Source organism: Bos indicus x Bos taurus, chromosome X, assembly GCF_003369695.1.
Source record: "Bos indicus x Bos taurus breed Angus x Brahman F1 hybrid chromosome X, Bos_hybrid_MaternalHap_v2.0, whole genome shotgun sequence".
NCBI lineage: Eukaryota > Metazoa > Chordata > Mammalia > Artiodactyla > Bovidae > Bos > Bos indicus x Bos taurus.
The window spans coordinates 131,882,716-131,906,017 of NC_040105.1; the positions used below are offsets into that span (position 1 = coordinate 131,882,716).

General features: G+C 40.9%; 1 protein-coding gene across 2 annotated transcripts in view; it reads left to right on the forward strand.

The window, feature by feature from the left end:
• The first annotated feature begins 3,167 nt into the window (after nt 1–3,167).
• AIFM1 (apoptosis inducing factor mitochondria associated 1) overlaps nt 3,168–23,302 on the forward strand; it is a 30,804-nt gene continuing 10,669 nt past the window's right edge. The window contains exons 1-6 of one of the 2 annotated variants that reach the window (XM_027533459.1): nt 3,168–3,453; nt 10,090–10,232; nt 16,175–16,274; nt 17,510–17,634; nt 17,762–17,892; nt 19,384–19,474. In XM_027533459.1, the coding sequence (XP_027389260.1) occupies nt 3,348–3,453; nt 10,090–10,232; nt 16,175–16,274; nt 17,510–17,634; nt 17,762–17,892; nt 19,384–19,474 (696 nt within the window). In that variant the 5' untranslated portion in view covers nt 3,168–3,347. Of the gene's footprint in view, nt 3,454–10,089; nt 10,233–11,420; nt 11,552–16,174; nt 16,275–17,509; nt 17,635–17,761; nt 17,893–19,383; nt 19,475–23,302 lie in introns of both variants that reach the window. The other variant, XM_027533460.1, reaches the window with a different exon arrangement.

Here is a 23,302-nt window from a genome sequence, read left to right on the forward strand (position 1 = left end):
GGTAAGAGTGAAAGTATTCCCTGGTGGCTCAGAGGTTAAAGCATCTGTCCGCAATGCGGGAGACCTGGGTTTGATCCCTTGGTCAGGAAGATCCCCTGGAGAAGGAAACAGCAACCCACTAAGATCTGCTGGAGAAGGAAACAGCAACCCACTCCAGTATTCTTGCCTGGAGAATCCCATGGAAGGAGGAGCCTGGTGGGCTACAGTCCATGGGATCACAAAGAGTCGGACACGACTGAGCGACTTCACTTTCACTTTCAAGAGTGAAAGTAAGTTTTGCTAATTATAGCCATAATTAATGCTATCTTTCTGAGAGATATAAAAAATATTACATCCACATAAGATTATTTAGATGCATGCTTCCAGCAAAAACTTGTCACTGAGTCTGAGAGCTCTCATTATATTTGTAAGGTAGAAACATTGATTTCTGGGAATGTGGTATATCAAAATGTGCCCATGCCCTAATAAAAAGTCTGTGGAGTGAGATTTTGAGGAACTTTCACTCGTATTTTTGGAGTTACTCATATGTGTACATTGTTTTTGCCCCCTGCCAAAATGATAAAATATCATTTTTTATTAAGAGGCCAAGAAAAGTACCTCATTGCACCTACTGCAAAAGTATTAATAACTTTGCTGTACAATGCCTTTTTAAAGATAATTTTATTTATTTTTGGCTGTGCTGGGTCTTCCTTGCTTCCTGGGCTTTTCTCTAGTTGTTGCGAGTGGGGGCTACTCTCTAGTTGTGGTGCACGGGCTTCTTATGGCTGTGGTTTCTCTTGTTGCAGAGCACGGCTCTAGGGCATGTGGGCTTCAGCAGTTGCAGCACATGGGCTCAGTAGTCGTGGCTCATGGGCTCAGGAGTTGTGGCTCGTGGGCTCTGGAGCACAGGCTCAATATTTGTGGCACACAGCTTATTTTGCTCCTGGCATGTGGGCTCTTCCTGGATCAGGGATCAAACCCCTGTCTCCTGCATTGGCAGGCAGACTCTACCACTGAGCCACCAGGGAAGCCCTGCACAATGTCTTTTTTGTGTTAATGTTGCATCATTAAATGATCGTCTTTCAAATACACTCAGTTGTTTTCATAGGTACCTGATTGTCAAGATTTTGAGTGTTTTCCGAAGTTTCTTTCACCACCAGATAGGATTAACTTTGTATTTAATCAATCCTTGTTCATTACTGACTTTTAGAAATAGTAATAAATGTCAATGTCTGCAAGGCCTTTAAATATGAAATAAATAGAAATTTTTTACCTTATTGTGGAATTGATATTTTCAATATTTATCCCCCTCAAACAGCCCTACTTTAAAAGAAAACTATTACCTGCACTTCTGGACATTAATCTATTCTTAATGAGTATGGGGATCCTGAATAATTTTCTCCCAATAAATATTGTTTCCTGGGTTAAACTTCCTAAAACGACGTTGTAATTTCATTCTCGATCCCTAATTCCACTAAAAATAATAACTTCATCACCTACAATATTAGGGCCAAACTTTTTTGCCTGTTTGAATCTGGCCCCACCACATTCACCTGTCCTTATTTACTTTCTAGTATGTACTCGCTGCCATTGTCCCATGAAAATGTGGTGGGTTTTGTTTGTTTTATTCTTCCAAGCATTTTAAACAGCATGGTGCTTCCTCTAAGATACTTTACAAATATTAGCTCATTTAATCTTCACAACAACCCTATGGGATTGGTAGATGAGGAAACTGAGGCATAAGTGACTTGCCCCAAGTGGCAGACCCAGGATTCAACCTGGAGCAGACTGGATCCAAATTCAATGATGCTTAACCACTGAAAATATTACTTTTGGTCCAAAGTATTCACCATCTGAAACATCATTTCTTCTCCTCCACTGTCTATGTTAATTTTACTATTCATTCTTCAAGACAGAGCTCAAGTAACACTTTTTACATGAAGTCCTTCCTTAGCTATTCCATCCCGTAAGATTTTCTCTTGCTCTGGAACTACATCAGATATTATTATTTAAATGACCAATATATCTCATCTCCCAACTAGACAGTGACCACTTCTTATACTTTTCATATCCCCCAGAGCTCCTTTCATGGCACAGTCCAAGTGGCAAGTGCTCAATAAATACTTGTTAAATGAACATGTAACTCAAGGGGGTGGGGAGGGAGGCTCAAGAGGTCGGGAAGATAGATATATATATATATATATATAGCTGATTTAAGTTGTACAGCAGAAACTAACAACACTGTAAAGCAATTATATTCCAATGTTATATTTATATAATAATGTATTGTATTTATTATATTTCATTATTTACATTTCATTATTAAATTCATATTTATTTATATCATAAAGCAATTATATTTCCAATTATATATGCCAATTAAAAATATGTAACTCAAAACTTTGAAAAAGGCATATGTTTTGCATACTGCTAAAAATATATTCTTGCATTTGTATTTTTACATTTGGTGGAGTCAAAAACACCTATTTACACTCAGTCCCTCATCCTACTCCTCCCATAATTCTTAAAATCCTGCTTAGGATTTCTCTCACAGAAAGTTGGTGAAACACGAACTCTTTGCCAGCATCCTGCTCTCAAGCACGGAAGCCATAATAGCAGGAGACTATCCGCAGCACCTGGGACAGCGTCTAAGACACAGAACTGCACGACGACAGATTTGGAAAAGAAGAGCCGTAATGATTCCTCCTCCAGGAAACAAGGGCTGGGTGGGAAAGCGCCAGCAACTTGTAAAAGAGGGAAGTCCACTCCGAATCTGCATAGCCAGGTGCCCCGGCTGGACCTCCGGAAAAACTGGAAGTGGACTACCGTCAGAGAATCCGGAAGGCTTAGGACCTAGTAATCAGTGGCTTAAACAGAAGAACAAACTGTGCTGGGGCCACGCTTTGTGAGGTTCCGTTACAGGTTCCCGCCATCGACACAGCGGCAGCACCGGCCACCACCTCCCAGCAAAGCGGCTTCACCGGTCCCTCCTCAGACAGCTTTCTGAGCTCGCTGAGTGGAACACGGTACTCCCAGCCCTTGGAAACTTGCAAGCAACTGCGCCTGGGGTCTTGCCAAGTGTTCGGACAGCTAGGCGCCTGCGCCCAGCTTCTCCCCGTGCGGGCCAATCGCGATGCGGCCTGGAGCGCCACGCCTGCGCAGTAGGCCTCCAGTCGCGAGTCCCCTTCTCCAGCTCTGGCAGGCCGGCTTAGCTGTCCAATGCACACCCGGAGCTGGGAGGAGGAGCCTGCGTAGAGTGCGTGTGAAGGGAGCTGGGGGAGCGGGTCAGGGCCCAGGGTGTTTGACCCGTTGGTACGTGCGTAAGAAGAAAGGAGAGGAGGAGGAGGTCCAGGGTAGCGGTTGCCGAAATGTTCCGGTGTGGAGGCCTGGCAGCGGGTGCTTTGAAGCAGAAGCTGGCGCCCTTGGTGCGGACAGTGTGCGTCCGAGGCCCGAGGCAGAGGAACCGGCTCCCAGGTGACTGACCCATCCCGGGCAACCCCCACCTTGAAGACCAAGGGCCTGGGTTTCACAGGCTCCCTATGCCGCTCAGGGCTCCCCCCCACCCTACCCCCATCCCTGGGGAAAAAAACTAAACACACTCACGATCGATCCTGTGAATTCCGAATTGGCGGGATCCAAACCGTGAGTTTCGCAAGCCGTGCCGACCTGACCTTCAAAGGATCTGAGTCCGGTAGTCGGCTTGAGGCCTCTTCCTGTGAGAGTTTACTGTTCAGGGGTAACAGAAGAGCTGGCTGCCTTGTATTGTCCAGTGCCACCTCCTGGCCACCCCCAGTTCGCCTTTTTAGAGCAATGAGGTCAAGTAGACTTTGTCATTTGTCGATTGTGAGACTTGAAGCAGGACACAAGCCCTACGCCTCAGTTCTTCTGTAAATGAGCATGTAACCTTAAAAACCCCAGATGAGATTCACAGATTTGAGTCCCTTGGGAAACAGAAATAGTGCAATGCAAGTAAGAAGTCTGTCCGCTGTGCGCCAGCCACCAGAAAGAGTTGGCCCAGAATTAATTTGAGTTGAGTTGCCTGGTCAGTGAAATTCTTGATGGTCTCTAATCTTTTGAAGAAACAGTTTGCAGAACACGTTGTATTTACCCCGCCCGCCCGTGAACTTGTTTCAGCAAATTTTAGAGCTGGAAGGGATTTCATGGTAAAATTCAACCCACTCGTTTTATAGATAATAAACCGAAGCACAGAGAGGTGAAATTACTTGCTCAAGGTCATATACCTAATTAATAGGTAGAGCAGAGGATAGTTTGCCGGTCTCTAGGTTCCTAATCCTCTTGCCCCAACTCCACACTGTTTGCTAAAGTTTTATCTCAAAAGGATAAATCTGGTTTTATCTCTTTGCTAAAGTTTTATCTCTTAAGGATAAATCTGGTTCCCCTTTAAGCCCATTGGGCATCAGATATCCTTGAATTTATCTAAACATGTCTTGAACCTGCCAGTTTTCAACCTGCACAACTTCAAGGGGGTAAAGAATTATCCACCAGTACAAGGTGCTTGGTTTTGTTGGTTTATTTATTTTTTCATCAATAATCTTTGAACGGTCACCCAAGGATATTCATATTAGCAGTGTCAATATAGAACTGCCTTGAGGCCTTTTCAACGTGGAACTGCTTGCTGGGTGCTTTTTAAAAAGTAGAAAATATTTCCCTTAGATTGTGAGAGTCTTATAAATGTACATTTGAATAGTTTTTCCAGTTGCTATCCCTCAAGAAAATGTTTCCTGATGGGTGTACCTGAGGTATGTCCTAAGGCGTGTTGCTCTTGAAACTTAGCACTTCTGCCTTTGCAGAAGTTTGAAAAACTAGATTAGGTTTGAAAAACTAACATCCTGTCTATGATGTCATCTGCATGGGTTTTGTGCGTTAAATTGAGGATGCTGTATTTAAGTTGGACAGAAATTTACACAGAAATTTAGGTAAGCTGAAGATTTTCATGCAGACTGGGCTTTCAAACTCTGTGTACTTATTTTGCCTAAAACGCACAACTTTTGCCAGCATTCTGAAGTCTGAACAAACGTTCTCATCAATTAAGTGTGGATTTGCAAAGATGATATCCACCTTTGGTTTGAGATGGTTGGTGATATTAGAACTATTGAAAAATACTCACTAAAAGTGTTCTTTTCCATTGCATGACTTGTTTTAAGGCAGTCTGCTGTAGAGTATATTCTGACTTCTCGACAGATTCCATCCATCTCTTTGTATACAGTTATTTGTCCTTTGGCCAAGCACCAGAGGATAACCTTATTATCTTTAGCAGTGGGTGGGGGTTGGGTTACAATTTCAAAAAGAAATGATTCTGTCGTTGTAGGAATCAACTTTGTCTTGTGGCTTGATGACTAATTGCTCTTAATCTGAATTCTTTTGCCCATAGTAGCCATAGTTTACCATAGGTTTTTACATAGATCAGGGAGAGGCATGTTTGTAGACAGGCCATTTCCCCTTCCTGTTTTCCCCTCCCTCCCCACTAGTTTTTGCCAGGATTATAGCAAACTTTAAACCTACTTTGGAACATGTCATCCACATCTGTCACTATTGTCAAGTTCATTTGCATTATATATTGCCTTTTGCCTTAAAACGATAATTGCTACTATCTGGTTATTTACTATATTTGGATGCTCTGCCTCTTTCCAGAAATGATTGAAGGTAATTTATAGTAACCACTTTGTGTCGGCATTCAGAATTGAGGAGCATATGGGTTAGGTAGGTAATAGATGTTTTCTGTTCTGTAGTTTTTTATTTGGTTATCAAACATTGTGCTATTGATGTGATCAAACTCATCACTGACCCCCGACCTGAGGGTCAGATGTTTGAACATTTTGCTCTGTTCAGAACCCTTTTCACTCTCTTAAAAGAGAAACTGGATTCCTTGTGGGCAATGATCCAGACTTCCTGGACACTGCCAAATGACACTTTTTTGAAGCCTAGAAGACAAGCCTTTATCTACTCCTATTGCTGGGACAGAACTTTCCAGAAGAAAATTTTAGCAAGTCAACATTTTCTTATAGACATTTGCTATTATTTTAAGGGAGTTGCTGTATATTGTAACTTTCATGTTTCCAAAACTTGCCTGGTTGAATAAGTTAAAGTGGAAGGCCAACCCCAACTGTACCAAATGATAATCTTTGGAAGAGAGCCGTGGGAATTTATATTTAACAAGGCTGCTGATGTAATTCGAATGATCAGGCAAGTTTGGAAGCTGCTATTCTGAATGAATAATGACTCCCTTCTGTTCCACTGACCTAAGGATTAAAAAGCCAAACTGAGCAACCTTGAATCTCTTGTGATTTGTGTCAAGCCCATTTTTCTGATATTCAGAATAGTTATAGCCATTCTCCCCTCCTAAACTATACACTACCCGAGGACAGGAATTGTGTCACATTTAGTTTTGTGTCCTCAGCATTTTGTACAGTCTGGTACATGGTAAATCCTCAGTGACTGAACCCTAGTACTGTGAAGGACTTAACTTTGGAGAATAGAGTTAGATTTTTTGTGTGTCATCAAAATCATTTTTCTTCTGGTGCCGTTCTTCGGAGTGTTTCACACAAGAGGCATTTAGCTGCAATGGACAGATCACCTAGGCTTGTCCGATCCTGTGTTTTAGACATGTCAGAAGAGTAAGTTTGATGTTCAGAAAACAAGATTCAAGACAATATTAGACCTCCTAACCACTTGAAATTTCTGGGTGCCTCAATTGTATGGATGTATTTGTGGAAAAGGGCTTCTGGGTGTATGGAAAAATAGGAGATTATGAAATCTACAGCAGTGAATTTGTTGATTTAGATACTATTCTAATGCTAGCCTGTGGTATTCAAAACTTCTTTGCAAAAATTTCTTCAAAATGTTCAGTCCTTATCAGTAGAACTGGGGTGAGTTTCTATTTATCTTATTCATTAATTCATGAAATATTTATTGAGCAAACTCCTACAGGAATTGAATCTTTCCATGATATAATGAATATAGACAATAATATTGTATTATAGTATCAGACTTGCTAAGAAACTAGATCTTAATTATTCCAACAACTACAAAGAAATGATAATTATATGACATGGTAGAGGTTCTAATTACCACAAAAATGGCAATCATAGTATTATGTATAAATGATCAGTTTAAAAAAATCGTAAGTGTGAGGAAGAAAGCTCTACTTTGGTACATGTGGTCTGACTGCAGAAAATCTAAAATAAGTAGATTGGTGCAATGAGAAGTCAAGGAGTAAGGGGGCTTTCCCACATTAGTAAGACAGGTGAAAAGGCATGTTTCAGTCTTTATATAAGATTTCCTAAAATTCTGAGGCTGTGGTAGGAAAGGTGTGGGAATAATTTTATAGGTAAAAGAAAACTCGAGGGAAATATGAATATCCATACCATATTATCACCTTTTACAAAATTAAAGTCACTAGATATATAAAAAGTTGGTTTGTTAATGACTGTATTGTGTTATATTTCTTTTCAAGCAATAGTGTAAATGTAAACCCATTTCCTTTTTTAAAAGTCAATTTGCTTTTAAATGTCTTTTTTTTTTCAAATTGAGGCAAAAACTGCTGAACTTAAATTATTATATTAAAACAAAGTTGTTATGGTTTTTAGATTTAGGATCTTCTAGAGGAATAAGTGGAATTTTAAAAACATTTATTTTTGGTTAAAAAAAAACTTGGGATGGAGGTAAGAGACAACTAAATTCATTGTACTATATCTAACCATGTGGAACTTTTTCTACCCAGTTTCATTTTCTAAGCTCTGAGATTTGTCAGTTTCTATTTCTGATGCTTCATCATTTTTATGGACTTCTGAAAATCAAAAGCTTGCCCAGATTGAGATAAGCTTCTCAACCCTTGCCCGTGTTTTTATTTTCATGATTTGTTGTTGTTCCCAAATATAAGCCATTTTATTTCATTCAGTGATGAAAGATTCTAAAACAGGTAAGAAAGAAAAACAGTAGAGAAAAATACATTTCCAGTTCTAAGAATATAGATCCATAGTTTCTTATCTATAATTTAGCAAAGAAAATAGGACTAAAAAAATCAAGTTTTTGGAACCTGAACTGGAGAGAAGTTAACTTAGAATCTTTTGTTTATTCTCTTCATTGTGATCGGTCATAGAAACATTAATGCGTGTGACTGGGTTGCTGCCCCTTATTGTGCTGGGTGTTACTTACTATATGGTATATGTAATATATACTTAGCACCTAATAATTCTAAGTTCTGGGATGCCCGTGTTCCCAAGGATTTCAGGTAAGAGAATGCAGCTGCGTTTTGGACATGTTTATACCCCTCTGAGCCCTGTAATTTTGAAAGCTGGGGAAAAGCTCCCTATTTCGAATTTCTGCAAGTACATATGGACCAGCTACCAGCGCTGTTCTGTTTGTCTTTTAAAGCTTGGTCACATCAGAACATAGCTACTTGCCTCTAGACCAGTGATTCTCGAAGTGTAGACTGGCAGCATCAGTATCACCTGGGAACACATTAGAAATGCTATTTCTTGAGCCCTATCCCAGATCCTCCAGCTCAGAGACTCTGGGGTGGGGGTGGTGTAGGTCTGGCCTTCCATGCTTTAATAAACCCTCTGGGGGACTTTGATGCCCACTCAAGTTTTAGAACCACTGCTGTAGATCAGGATTGGCAAACTACAGTCCACAGGCCAAACCCACATGCTTTCCTATGCCCCTTGAGCTAAAATTGGTTTTTACATTTTTGAGATGGCTCAAAAAATTTTTAATAGACAATTTTTTGAAAATTATTTAAAATTCACATTTCAGTGTCCACTAACAAAGTTTTGTTGGGACACAATCACACCCATTCATTTTTATGTTGTGGTTGCTTTGGCACAACATCAGCAGAATTAAGTCGTTACAGCAGAGACTGTGTGGCCTGCAAATCTGAAAATATTTTCTATCTGGTTCTTTTTTTTTTTTTTCCCCATGTCTTGTTAACTTTGGAGGAGGATCCCATCTATCCAGAGCACCTTGATTACTCCTGTGTCATCACAAAATGCAAAATAAAATCATATCAAACTTTTTACTCAGGAGCTTGTTTAATTGTTTAATGTGCTGTAAGTTGTTTTCTTTTTATTTTATTTATTTTTTTATTTTTTAAACTTTACATAATTGTATTAGTTTTGCCAAATATCAAAATGAATCCGCCACAAGTATACATGTGTTCCCCATCCTGAACCCTCCTCCCTCCTCCCTCCCCATACCATCCCTCTTTACAGAAAAATTTGCAAACCCCTGTTCTAGGTCAGTAGTCAACATGAAGACTGTCACAAGCAGGGAAGGTGCTGGGACCGTCTTCCTTCATTTGAAAATGCCAGCATCCTCCTGGAGAAAGAAGTCTATGAAACTCTGACATTTCCATGTGTGAACGCTGTTACGATCCTCAGATTCTTAATAGGCATTCTGAGTTTCTACATCAACATAATCTTTGTATTATTTTGGAGGACTAAGAGCCAAGTAGCCAGTGGATATTTTAAATTTTGTCATTCTAAAAAATAAAATCCAAAATTCTTCAGTTCTTTGGGGGAGATAAATTTACCTAATTTTTTTTGTGGTTTTCTTCTGAGATTTAGCATTTCTGTCTTCCAGGACACATTGCCTTTCACACAAGGCTAAAGTCTTTTCTGGTTAGATTGTGTTGCTGGAGTCTATGTGTGCAAGGTTTGAGCCAGCCATTTAAATTACTCCTTAAGTGATTGTTAGAGTGTCCCAGGTAGCCTGTAGTTAACTTGTTATATCTGTCTATTCAGTCATCTCTCCATGTTTGCTTCATTTACGGTGAAGATGTGAAGAGAGACGTATTTGATGAACTGCCCGGGTTTTTCATTACCTTTTCTGGAAGTGATAAATTCCTCCCTGGACAGCATTAAATTATACTTGTAAAACTCCAACAACTTTAGAGTGTACATTCTGATATCTGTTGTATTTGTGTGTACAGTTTTAAGTTTTTTTTCCCCTTGGTCATTTAACAGTGAATATGACACAGCCCAATGTGCATTTAAGTCTTTACTTGTGCAATGCATTGACATTTAGTCATAAACATGTATTAACTATTTTATTTTTGTATGTGTGTGTGTCTTAATAAATTGTGTTCCTTAGGCAACTTGTTCCAGCGATGGCATGTTCCTCTAGAACTCCAGATGACAAGACAAATGGCTAGCTCTGGTCCATCAGGGGGCAAAATCGATAATTCTGTATTAGTCCTTATTGTGGGCTTATCAACAATAGGAGCTGGTGCATATGTAAGTAGAAAAGCACCTTGTGTAAAGAAGCTGCCAAACAGCTCCCATTAATAGACTCAGTACTACTCTGCTTTAAGACTTTTACAACTAATTCTCCTTTCTCTTTTTGGAAGAATTTCCAAAGAGCCTTCTTTAGAGTGCCTACTATCTAATAGTCTGTGAGAACCAATTTGAGAATGACTGAAATTTCATCTCTCATTGATGATCTTTGCTCTTTGCACTTGTCTTTTTACTCTTTACTTGAAAGCTTCTGCGTTTCCTTAGATTTGACTAATCTATGGAATTGTATATTTTCTCTTGGATATAATGCACTAACCTATGAATAAGGTCAAAATTCATTGCAGCTCCTTAGCACAATATTTGATTTTGACCCATTTGCCAAATATTGTATTTTTCCTTGGCTTGGGATAATAAACATTTAAAAACAATAATCTTCAGTTCAGCATTCCCTGAAAGAAAAACTTATCCAGGAACCTCATCCAAAGACTAAATTCTAGAAGTAGGTCTAGTATATCTCCAGGTTTAAGATGGAGTTTGTGTGAGGTGAGAAATGTGCTTTAAACTGTTATATAGTATTACCACAATAATATCCCCTTAAATGAACTGTGATCAGCTTAGCTGGTGACAGAGGAATTATTCTGTGGGCATTTTTTTTAACTTGGCAGAGTTTACTGTGACTAAGCAGATCAGTCTAAAGCTGGATCATGTAAGGTTGAGTGAACCAACTTAGATAACACTTAGTAATGCCCTTGATTGAAGGAAGCTGTTTATTTTACTTATTGAGAGCAAATGGTTGAACAACATTACAATTTTAGTTCTTTCTACATTGGTAAGAGGGTGAACTTATCTTTGTTACTGGATCACTGCATTAAAAAAAGGGGGGGACATGAAAATTATTTGACGTCACTTAGATGATCATTCTCTGACCTAACTCCAAATGCACAAGCAAAGTAGATAGTTCTTGCCAGCTGTGAGGTGAATCAGAGTAAGAACTAGGTGAGCTCTGTCTGGTGACAGACTTTGAGGATATATACATTCTCCTCCAATCCTGGAACAGCATTTGTTTTTCTTTTTAGCACAGGGTAACCAAAAACACTTCCCTGCCTTTATATTGAATGTTTCTTCATTAATACTTAGTGCTTTTTCTATTTCCCTTTGTTTCTTTCTTGGCCTTATCTTTACCTACAGTTGTGCAGTGTCATCATCTAGGACCCCCTTCTAGATCACTAGCGTCTACAGGTGCTTCTGGGAAAGATGGCAGCAGCCTAGTATACTTCTTAATTGTAGGAGCAACAGTCACTGGGGCAGGAGTTTATTATGTAAGATACTTACACTCAAATATATTTTGGGGGTAGGGTGGGTGAGACCATGGCACTAATGAAAACTTGATCCATTAGAACATGATGAAACATTCATGGCATGTGCTTTCTAGGTATTTATTAAAGGGACATTGTCAGTCACTAGGGAGTCCTTTATTCTTCAAACTGTTAAAGTCTTACTGGAAATATCTAAAGCCATATATTTAATGATTGCTATAAATCCTTGTCATCAACCCTGTCTTTGAAACTTTTGCCAATTTCATAATTCTTTTTTTATGATGCTGAATTATATTGTGCTTTAGTGCTGCATACCTAACAAGATAGTCTCAAAGAGTAAACACTGAGTAAGCAAGTAAAGATGACTTGAACATCATCCATTTTGAATCATTTTAGGTAAAATATAATTTCTGTGTTTTGTGGGAAACAGCAAATTAACCCTACTTTTACTGCGAAAGGGCATTTTATTGAATGCTTCTGAGGAGGTCCAAAAAGCCATAAAAATTGCAGTGTTCTCCACACTCACCCCCAGCCTCTATTTCAACTAAGTTCATTTGGCAGTGTCCCTTTTGTAATCTGTATGTAATTTGGTCAAACTAGTGGCTGAAGTGGTATAAGCTAATGCATTTGTGTCAACTGCTTTCTTAAATGCCTCTCTCATTATTTAGATACTACCCTCTAAGCCTTTAACTTTTCCATTTCATAGCTCTCTCAACTTTTCCCATCAGTTCCACCCCATTCATTCAGAAATAGATTTTAGGTGTTCATATCTGATATGTTTGTAACATTTGAAACCCATTAAACCTCTGGTTCATGTTGCTGTACCAGAGTTGGATGGCCTCCACAGAGCTGGCCAGGCGAATCTCTTAATGCCAGGCCACAGAACAGGGCCACTCATACTGTTGCTTCCTCTTGTCTTAGAAATGTCTGTGAAGCACAAGTTCCTCTCAAGCCATTCAGTTAAATGCCTCATTGCCCTCTGTGTTTATCCAACACTGGTAATAATAAAGCTGCTGTATTATGGTGGTTTTAGGTTAAATGATAAGCTTTTGTCTACCTACAACTTATCAAACTATTGTGTTTTGTTTTAGATTCCATTTTAAATCATTTAAAACATGATCTGAGGTGACTTAGATTTGTCAGTGAGCAGAGGAGCCTGGTGAGCTACATACAGTCCATGGGGTTGCAAAGAGGCAGACACTGCTGAGTGTGCACGCACGCGTGCACACACACACACACACACAGAGCCAAAGTGGCCTTTAGAATATTTAATGAGATTTAGTAGTTGAGCCATTGTTCAACTGATAGGACCACATTGCCTCACTCAGAAAATGAACTGTTACCTTTCATATTCGTTTAAGTGGAATAGATGCCATTATATTCATCTGTTTAGAACAGTTGTCTGCTAACGTATTTCAGGATTTTGTAGTTTTTTTTTTTTTTTTTAACCTGACATGTATTCATGTCACTGACTGGAAATCTGCAAACTGGGGAGACAGAGACCCTTGGGGGAAAAGTTAATTTTTATTTAGTAGGTCTGTAACTTATTTTTATATCAGAACATTTACTTAAAAGCTAAATATATAAATATATGACAAACCTCTTTCTTGTTCTTTCCCCAGTAAACCTCAAGGTATTTCTTGGTCTCCTCTTCCCTGATGTGTGAACCAATAGGAGGTGTGAGAGGGCCTAGGCTATTATTGGATATCTGTCTCAGTGTGAACATGACCTCAGTTTACTTCTCTGTTCACTCGCAGTGATCAGCTTAAAGCCATCTTTTTAGGTAGAAATCCCTTTCTTAAATATTTTTTCAAGGAATGAGTAAATGCTGGACTTGTATATATTGCCAAGATTTAAAATAAAAACTCTTCCTGAAATTAGTGTTACTTGAATTCAGTTTATGAATTTGATGAATTTAGTGGTAAATTCAAGGAATAACCATTATCTTTTAACATACAGCACTTAATTTTCTAATCCATTCATGTTGTATATTAGATGTTTCCAGGCTGATAAATGTCAAGTGCAAATCTGAGAATTCAGGTTCCTTAATGCAGTACATTGCCTAGTGGATTACTCTGTAAGAGAATCATATTATTCTTAAAACATGTTTTTATGCTACTTCCTCTGATTATCCTTACTTTTTCCTCCAATTAATTAATAATGTGGGATTTCAGCTGACATATGGTCACTTAAATTTCTGTCTTGTTGACCCTGTGGGTTACAAAAAGAGCAAAAGTGTTATAATGAAAAAAAGTCGTTCTTGCCTACTGCTTTTTAAAATATCTTCAATAAATTCTGATGCTGAATTAAAAAAAGAAAACTAGTCAGTTCTAATGCTGTGTTAAAAAAAAACCTAGCCCTTCAATTTGAAAGGATAGAGAAGATCAGTTCAGTTCAGTTCAGTTCAGTTGCTCAGTCGTGTCCGACTTTTTGCGACCCCATGAATTGCAGCACGCCAGGCCTCCCTGTCCATCACGAGCTCCCGGAGTTCACTCAGACTCACGTCCATCGAGTCAGTGATGCCATCCAGCCATCTCATCCTCTGTCATCCCCTTCTCCTCCTGCCCCCAATCCCTCCCAGCATCAGAGTCTTTTCCAATGAGTCAACTCTTGGCGTGAGGTGGCCAAAGTACTGGAGTTTCAGCTTTAGCATCATTCCTTCCAAAGACATCCCAGGACTGATCGCCTTCAGAATGGACTGGTTGGATCTCCTTGCAGTCCAAGGGACTCTCAAGAGTCTTCTCCAACACCACACTTCAAAAGCATCAATTCTTCGGCGCTCAGCCTTCTTCACAGTCCAACTCTCACATCCATACATGACCACAGGAAAAACCATAGCCTTGACTAGATGGACCTTTGTTGGCAAAGTAATGTCTCTGCTTTTTAATATGCTGTCTAGGTTGGTCATAACCTTCCTTCCAAGGAGTAAGCATCTTTTAATTTCATGGCTGCAGTCACCATCTGCAGTGATTTTGGAGCCCAAAAAAATAAAGTCTATCACTGTTTCCACTGTTTCCCCATCTATTTCCCATGAAGTGATGGGACTGGATGCCATGATCTTCGTTTTCTGAATGTTGAGCTTTAAGCCAAACTTTTTCACTCTCCTCTTTCACTTTCATCAAGAGGCTTTTTAGTTCGTCTTTACTTTCTGCCATAAGGGTAGTGTCATCTGCATATCTGAGGTTATTGATATTTCTCCTGGCAATCTTGATTCCAGCTTGTGTTTCTTCCAGTCCAGAGTTTCTCATGATGTACTCTGCATATAAGTTAAATAAGCAGGGTGATAATATACAGCCTTGACATACTCCTTTTCCTATTTGGAACCAGTCTGTTGTTCCATGTCCAGTTCTAACTGTTGCTTCCTGACCTGCATACAGATTTCTCAAGAGGCAGGTCAGATGGTCTGGTATTCCCATATCTTTCAGAATTTCCCACAGTTTATTGTGATCCACACAGTCAAAGGTTTTGGTATAGTCAATAAAGCAGAAATAGATGTTTTTCTGGAACTCTCTTGCTTTTTCCATGATCCAGTGGATGTTGGCAATTTGATCTCTGGTTCCTCTGCCTTTTCTAAAACCAGCTTAAACATCAGGAAGTTCACGGTTCACATATTGCTAAAGCCTGGCTTGGAGAATTTTGAGCATTACTTTACTAGCGTGTGAGATGAGTGCAATTGTGCAGTAGTTTGAGCATTCTTTGGCATTGCCTTTCTTTGGGATTGGAATGAAAACTGACCTTTTCCAGTCCTGTGGCCACTGCTGAGTTTTCCAAATTTGCTGGCATATTGAGTGCAGCACTTTCACAGCATCATCTTTCAGGATTTGGAATAGCTCAACTGGAATTCCATCACCTCCACTAGCTTTGTTCGTAGTGATGCTTTCTAAGGCCCACTTGACTTCACATTCCAGGATGACTGGCTCTAGATGAGTGATCACACCATCGTGATTATCTGGGTCGTGAAGATCTTTTTTGTACAGTTCTTCTGTGTATTCTTGCCACCAGATAGTATATTTTAAATACAGTAGTTGTTTAAGTGAGATGTTTGCCCATTAAGTATCTGAGTGTCATTAAAGAACAGGCCTTTGAGGGAAAGATGGGTTGCTCTATGAGACTAGGCTTATTGGTGGTCATGCTTCAGGACGTTATCTAAGTCCTGTGATACTTAGATAACTTGGGACATCTTCCAAGATAACTTATGGCCCAGCTTCCTACCCAGGACCCTATAGGTTGGTTTCACAGCTAGTATCCAGCAGAGTCCAAAACCTCTTTTATAAAGTTTAGCTCTTCCTAGCACTTTATTCTTCCAGTATAAAGTATTTTTCTTTTTTCTTCAGCTGTACCTTCAGAATTAAACATGAGGAAAATTCTTCACATAGAGCCTAAGGAAATCTGAAACTGGAACATTTTCATCTGTTTACCTGTATTCTTTCCACACCAAGTGTGTACACACTAAATATTTTTTTTATTTCTTAAGAAAACATTTTTGCCTTAGTGATTCTAACACAGAAGAACTAACTTCATATAGACAAAAGCTTCTCATTTAATTGAAAGATAATGAATGTTACTTATGATGTGTGCTAGCTAGCTGTATGATGAAATAAATTTTCTCCATGTTTGGGTCTACAGGCCTACAAGACAATAAAAGATGACAAAAAAAGATACAATGAAAGAATTTCAGGGTTAGGGCTGACACCAGAAGAGAAACAGAAAAGAGCCACATCATCTGGTGAGTATGATTTGAGACTCAATATATAAAGGGAAAATTATAGACAGTTTGCTATGTTTTGCAGGTATCTTGTGGACATGATGATACTGTGAGATTGTAAACTTCCAGAAACTATGGTATTACAAGTGTTTGACTGTAATTTAGGTTTGAGAATAAACTTAGTGATTAGTGATTGGTTGTTTTTCTTTATATTAAACTCTTAAAAGGCAAGCTTTAAATTAAAAAATGCAAGCTTGGCAAAGATACTTATTGGAAAAGAGATGAAAGCCTTTTTTTCCCCCAGTGAGGATATTCTTTTGGTCTGTTTTGTTCCCCTTGTGAGTCTTTGGAGTTCAGAGTTGTTCAAGATGTGTTTGTTTGCCTAAAGCATGTAGCACTAGCCATCATTTCCATCCCACACTTCTGGCTTGAAAATGAATGAAAATGAATGAAAACATTCTCAGGAATGTTTTAATCCTTTAATAAACCCCACAACTCCAGGTAGGCCATTTCCATCACTTTCCTCCATAACACCTCCTTATTCTTGAACACTGTTTAGTAATCCCCAATTGATCTGCTCAGTTTTCCCCCATTATTACTAATAAAAGGTGAAACTGAACTTGATATTTTCCTGTTGGCCATTAAGAAATTAAATGGGCAGGACAGAAGCCTTCGAATATATACTTTCTAGTATATTTGAGAAATAGCTAAACATTGAAGCAGGCAGTGGCACCCCACTCCAGTGCTCTTGCCTGGAAAGTCCATGGATGGAGGAGCCTGGTGCACTGTAGTCCATGGGGTGGCTAAGAGTCAGACACGACTGAGCAACTTCATTTTCACTTATCATTTTCATACATTGGAGGAAGAAATGGCAACCCACTCCAGTGTTCTTGCCTGGACAATCCCAGGGACAGGGGAGCCTGGTGGGCTGCCGTCTGTGGGGTCGCACAGAGTCGGACACGACTGAAGCAACTTAGCAGCAGCAGCAGGTTCTAGTTCTGAGAGGCTTAGTGAGTCAATGACCTTGGCCACATCATTCACCTCTTTTTTTGAGTATTCTTCACTTATCACAGGGATGCTTCCTGTTCCTGTCGTTTCAGAAGATGTGACGTTTGTTAAGATTAATGTACTTGCAGTGTTTTACTAGCTTTTTATATAAAGGATTGAGTCAAGTTCAAGGTGATTTTTTTTTAATAGTGGCAAGGAGTCATCTGAGACTTAAAAAATACTCACCTTGTCTGATCTTCTGCTTATAGCTCTGGAAGGAGAGCCAGAACCCCAAGTGAGGATACCAAGTCATGTTCCGTTCCTGCTCATCGGTGGAGGCACTGCTGCTTTTGCTGCAGCCAGATCCATCCGGGCTCGGGATCCTGGAGCCAGGGTAAGGCACACACTGTCTTGCTTGACATGGAAGGTGTGGTCCACAAGCACTTAGCCAACATGAGCACTTTGACATTTGCCTCTTAAACAACTTGGCTGTGATAAGTATCATTATTTTGTGTCCAAAGGTACTGATTGTATCTGAAGATCCTGAGCTGCCTTACATGAGACCTCCTCTTTCAAAAGAACTGTGGTTTTCAGATGACCCGAATGTCACAAAGACACTACGATTCAAACAATGGAATGGAAAAGAGCGAAGGTGTGTTCACTTATGTAAAATGGGCCCAACCAGCAACTTCAGCTGGTTGTACTGTCTCTTCAGCACAGAGAGTAAGACAGGATTTAGCAGGAACTGCACACAGCACATAAGACAGGTGACTTGGCAGCACTCCGGAGTCCGCTGTAGTACACACTTAGAGCAAGTGTATAGCTTAGAGCGAACATCAGGCTGTAGTGGCAAGAGTCCTGGATTCTGTTAACCAGTGCTACCAATAGCTGAAGTTATAATGTTGGCCTCTGAAGTACTCATGCCCCTGTTCCCAGGACCTTGTATTAGACTTCGAAGAGCAGCTCAGCCTGTGTTGTCACGTCTTCACACTTGCCTAGGCATGTCCCATAAAAGCAGAACAAAAGACACTGTTCTATGGCACTTTCTTTGACACCCCAGGAGATATTCAGATTGCAGGGATACAGTGGGAACACTAAGGAAGAAACTCTTTATTAAAATCTTTGCATGAGAGACTTAGGAATACAAGTCAAGAAGCCCTTTCCTTTAAAAGGCTCCTTGGATCTCCTGAGTCCAGTACCATGTTCTTGGGTATCAGTTTTTTTCCTTGTTAGTGGATCCCTTTGACACTGGACTAAATTTTATAAATCTACCTGCCTCCCTCACTTGTATCATGTCCTGTTATCAAGCAGGATGCATACTTCCAATTATGTGTGTATGCTTAATTGGTTAGTTGTGTCCAATTCTTTGCAACCCCTTGGACTAAAGTCTCCTCTGTCTATGGGACTCTCTAGGCAAGAATACTGGAGTGGGTTGCCATTTACTCTTCTAGGGGATCTTCTTGACCCAGGGATCGAACCCACGTTTCCTGCATCTCCTGCATTGGCAGGTGGATTCTTTACCACTGAGCCACCTGGGAAGCCCTCCAATTAGGTTGTTGTGCTCAGTCGCATCTGACTCTGTGCAGTCCCACAAACTGTAGCACTCTCCTCAGCTCCTCTGTCCATGGGATTCTCCAGGTTACCCATCCCTTAATTAATCCCTCATAGACGGTATCTGCTATTTGGTGTGAGATCATCTCAGGAGCTAGACCAAGTTGTCCAGTGATCAGTGCCATCCTGGACAGCTTGTGTGGGTGGATGTGAGTACCAGCACCTCGGCCACTCCTCAAGTCCTGACTTTGAAAGGAACCTAAATGCAGAGCACGATTTCTCAACCTCGGCACTATTGACATGGAAGGTTGGATACTTTTTTGCTTTAGGGGCCTGGTCTGCATACTGTTGGATGTTTCACAGCATCCCTGGCTTCTACCCCCTAGATACCAGAACCATCCCTCCAGCAAAGCTGTTGGAGCCAAGAATGTATCCAGATTGTTCCCATGACCAAGATTTAGTGCCCTTGGGCACCTACTTGAGAAAATATTCCTGAAAGCTTTCCGTGGTGGAACCAATTTTTCTGAACCTCTGGGGGAAGTTGATAGCCATTCCACGTACTTATAACTTTTTCTCTCTTTTCTCTGTACAGCATATATTTCCAGCCACCTTCTTTTTACGTCTCTGCTCAGGACCTGCCTCGTGTTGAAAATGGTGGTGTGGCCGTCCTCACTGGGAAGAAGGTGAGCTAGTAGGCTGCTTTCTTAGTCAAGCTCCACCTATGTGCCCACAGGGGCAGCAAGGATGGTGACTTGCATTCCCACTGGCCCTTCCGTCTGTCTGTCACTGTAGTTCATCAAAGAAAGAGCAAGTCATTTTAAGGTTTAATATTGCCAGTCGGTACTAATTAGTGTGTCTCCCAGGGGAAAGCACTGTCTCTAGCCTAGAGTAGCAGGCTAGCTAAACCTTCCCAGGGAAGTCAGGTCATTGGAGACCATGACTCTGAGGCTGTTCCTTCTCCTGATTGGCTCCTCTGCCTTTCCTCCTTCTTTCTGTTTTTCCACACTAACATTTCTTTGGGATTATTGATGACAGGAGATTGACAAATGTATATTATTCAGGATAGTAAAAAAAATTCAGGCATGACATCAGCATGGAAAATATTGTTGGATTTTACAAAGGTGAGTGCCTGAATACGGGGGTGGGCAGTGACTGGAATACGGGGGTGGGCAGTGACTGTTAGGGTTCAGGGAGGGTTTTGTTTGCTTGCATTTTGTTTTGTGTTTGTTAACAGGAGGGAAGTCTAGAATGTGTCTGTAAACTACTGGCAACATTCCAGTAGAGAGGGAAGGGCTATCAGAAGTAGCAAGGCCCAGAAGAGATGGGATCCAGAGCTTGAGTGGAAGTACTGACCTTTGATAAGGACAGGTTCATTTCTCCTATACGGGGATGTTAGGTGGAGAAGATGGATATGGGTTGGTGGATAAGCTGGTAAGAAGACTGTATTAAGTATCCCCTATGTGTAGCACACAGGCCCTGCCTTCTAGGGGCTAACAGTATTAGGCAAAAATGTGAGCAGATAATCATAACATAGATTTGGAATAAGAAAGAAATTTGGTGTATTGTGGGAATTACTGGGAAGTGTGCCCAGTATAATGATGGAAAAGCTTCCTGGAGAAAGCAGTCTCCTTCTATAGAATGGGGAATATGATGAAATGAAGTAGCATTCACCAGCTTAGAGAAAAGTGAAGAACATTCAAGTGAAAAAGAATAACATAAGCAAAGGCACAAAGGGGTGAAAAAGCGTGTTTGGTGCAGGGAAATACAAGCAGCTCGGGACTGATAGAGCAGGAAGCTAAGGAGTGACAGGAGATGAGAAAGCAGGAAGTTAGGGGCCTGATGGTTGAGCTCTGTCGTGTGAAAGATCTTGAGTTTTATGGCATTGACCCTGAGGAGTTGTTGAGTTTTAGACAAGAATATAAAGCAGTTGGGTTGAATTTTAAGTAATCACTCGGTTGGCTGTGAAGAGAATGGATTTCAGGAAAACAAGACTAGAAAGAGACCATTTCAAAGACTTTTTTAATAATCCATGTGAAAGATGGTGGGAGTCCACATAAGGGCAATAGTGCTGATGGTGATTAAGAAGAAGTAAGCACAGTATGAAAATGCTTTATGTGCATTCAATTACATCATGGTGCCCTTCACAATAATCTTATGAGGTGGGCACTATTAATATTTCCATTTTATAGAGAAAGAAATGGAGATTTAAAAGAGGTGAAGTATCTTGCTTGAGATTACATAGTTAATAAGTAGTAGAGGCAGAATTTGAGCCCCAGATCTCTCTGATTGGAGAATTCTGATTCCAGAGCCCAAGCTCTTAATACCATCATTGTATAGCTTCCTAACAGAAAGGTGATGAAGAGTAGGGAACAGACTAAAAGCATAAAGTCAAACTTGGTGGGGTGTGGTGGTGACCGATTGGAGGAAGAACATGAAAGAGGAGAGAGGCGAAGATGACTTTCTGATTTTCAGCTTGTGTGGTAGATGGTAGTATACCCCCACATAAGAGACATTGCAAGAGGAAGACCTAGTTTAAGGGGGACATGACATTTCATTTGGGACTGTTAAGTATGAACTAGAATATCTGTGTGGATATGCCCTAAGGGCAGTGTTGGAGACATGACTGTAATGTTCAGAGTAGAGTTCTGGGCTCAGATATGGATGGGGAATCGTCCACGTACGAGTCAGAATTGAGACCATGAGAGTAAGTGAGGCCCCCCCATGGAGAACTGAGGTAGTCATGTCAGAAGAGGAGTGAAGCAAAGATGGAGCCCTGTGGAACCCAAATTTCAGGAAACAGGCTTAAGAAAAAGTGTCCTAAAAGGAGACTAGGAAAGAAGTATTAAAAGGGCAGGATGAGACGAGCCCAGGGCCAGGGCCAGGGTTGGAGAGAGTTTCAAGGAGGAGGATGTGAGCCAGGGTATTACCACAGCAAAAGAATCTGCTAACAAAGGAATTCTAAAATGACCCATTACATTTAGCTGTTCAGATATCATTGTGAAGTTAGAAAAGAGGAGAAACTACTCGTTCAGAAAGTTTAAATGACAAAACGGAGATGGCATTGGGCAACAGCTGGAGGAGGACATACATAGAATCAAAAGTGGTACATTTAGGATGGGGCAGACTTAAACATGTCAGTGGGCTAAGGTAGAAGATGTCACGAGAGAGATGGGGGAGTGAGTGGCTGACTAACAGGAGAGAGAGGAAGGGTAAGAGTCAGGCATAGAAACGAGACAGAAAGGCTACCTCATCCCAGTAACTGGCAGAGAGGAAGTGAAGTCTGTATTCAGGGGTTAGGAGGTGGGAACTATTATGGGAAGCTGAGGAAGTTCACATCTAATGGCTTCACTTGTGTTTGCAGTAAACTAGGATACCAGGTTGGAGAGGGCAGTGGCACCCCACTCTAGATCTCTTGCCTGGAAAATCCCATGGATGGAGGAGCCTGGTAGGCTGCAGTCCATGGGGTCGCTAAGAGTCGGACACGACTGAGCGACTTTACTTTGACTTTTTACTTTCACGCATTGGAGAAGGAAATAGCAACCCACTCCAGTGTTCTTGCCTGGAGAATCCCAGGGACAGGGGAGCCTGGTGGTCTGCCATCTATGGGGTCGCACAGAGTCAGACACGACTGAAGCGACTTAGCAGCAGCAGCAGCAGCAGGATACCAGGTGGGTTACCTGAGAGGTTTGAGTCAATGGGTTGGATTGAGGAGGGAGCTTATCCAGGACAAATCAAAGGTGGCTAAAGTAGCTACTCACCCATCCCATCTGTTTATATCATGGCCCCCTGGACAGCTTGACCCAGTGCACCTGTCATATGTTTCTAGCACTACTTGCACTGTCCTTATTAGAGCGTTTCTCATGCTTAATTACAGTGCTTATTAAATTATCTGTCTTGGCTGCTGCACTCTGAAGGCAGCAAGGTATCAGTTTTTCTCAACATTGTGTCCCCAGCACTTAGCACAGCACTTGACACATGAAAGTGCTAGTCACTCAGTCATGTCCAACTCTTCATGACGTCATGACTATATAGCCCACCAGTCTCCTCTGTCCATGGAATTCTCCAGGCAAGAATACTGGAGTGGGTTGCCATTCTCTTTTCCAGGGGAACTTCCCGGCCCAGGGATCGAACCCATGTCTCCCACATTGCAGACAGATTCCTTACCATCTGAGCCACCAGGGAAGCCCAACACATACTAGGTGTTTAATAAATATGTCTTGAATGAATGGTCTCACTACTCGTAAGGAGTGGAGTGGAGCCAGAAACCCCAGTCTCCCTGACTGCAAAACTCAAGCTCTTCATCATAAGGAGCAGGGTGCATGGAAATGAGGGATGCTGGCAAGAGCACAGTTTGAGAAATCTACCATTGGCCCAGATTAGATGGAATGGAACAGCCCACTGGGTAAATGGAGAAAATCAGAAACAAGGAAAGGTGCCAGTGGGACTGAGAGAAAGCTGGAAGGATGGCAGACTGTGACCAAAGAGTGAGATATTTGATGTAGAAGTTTGAG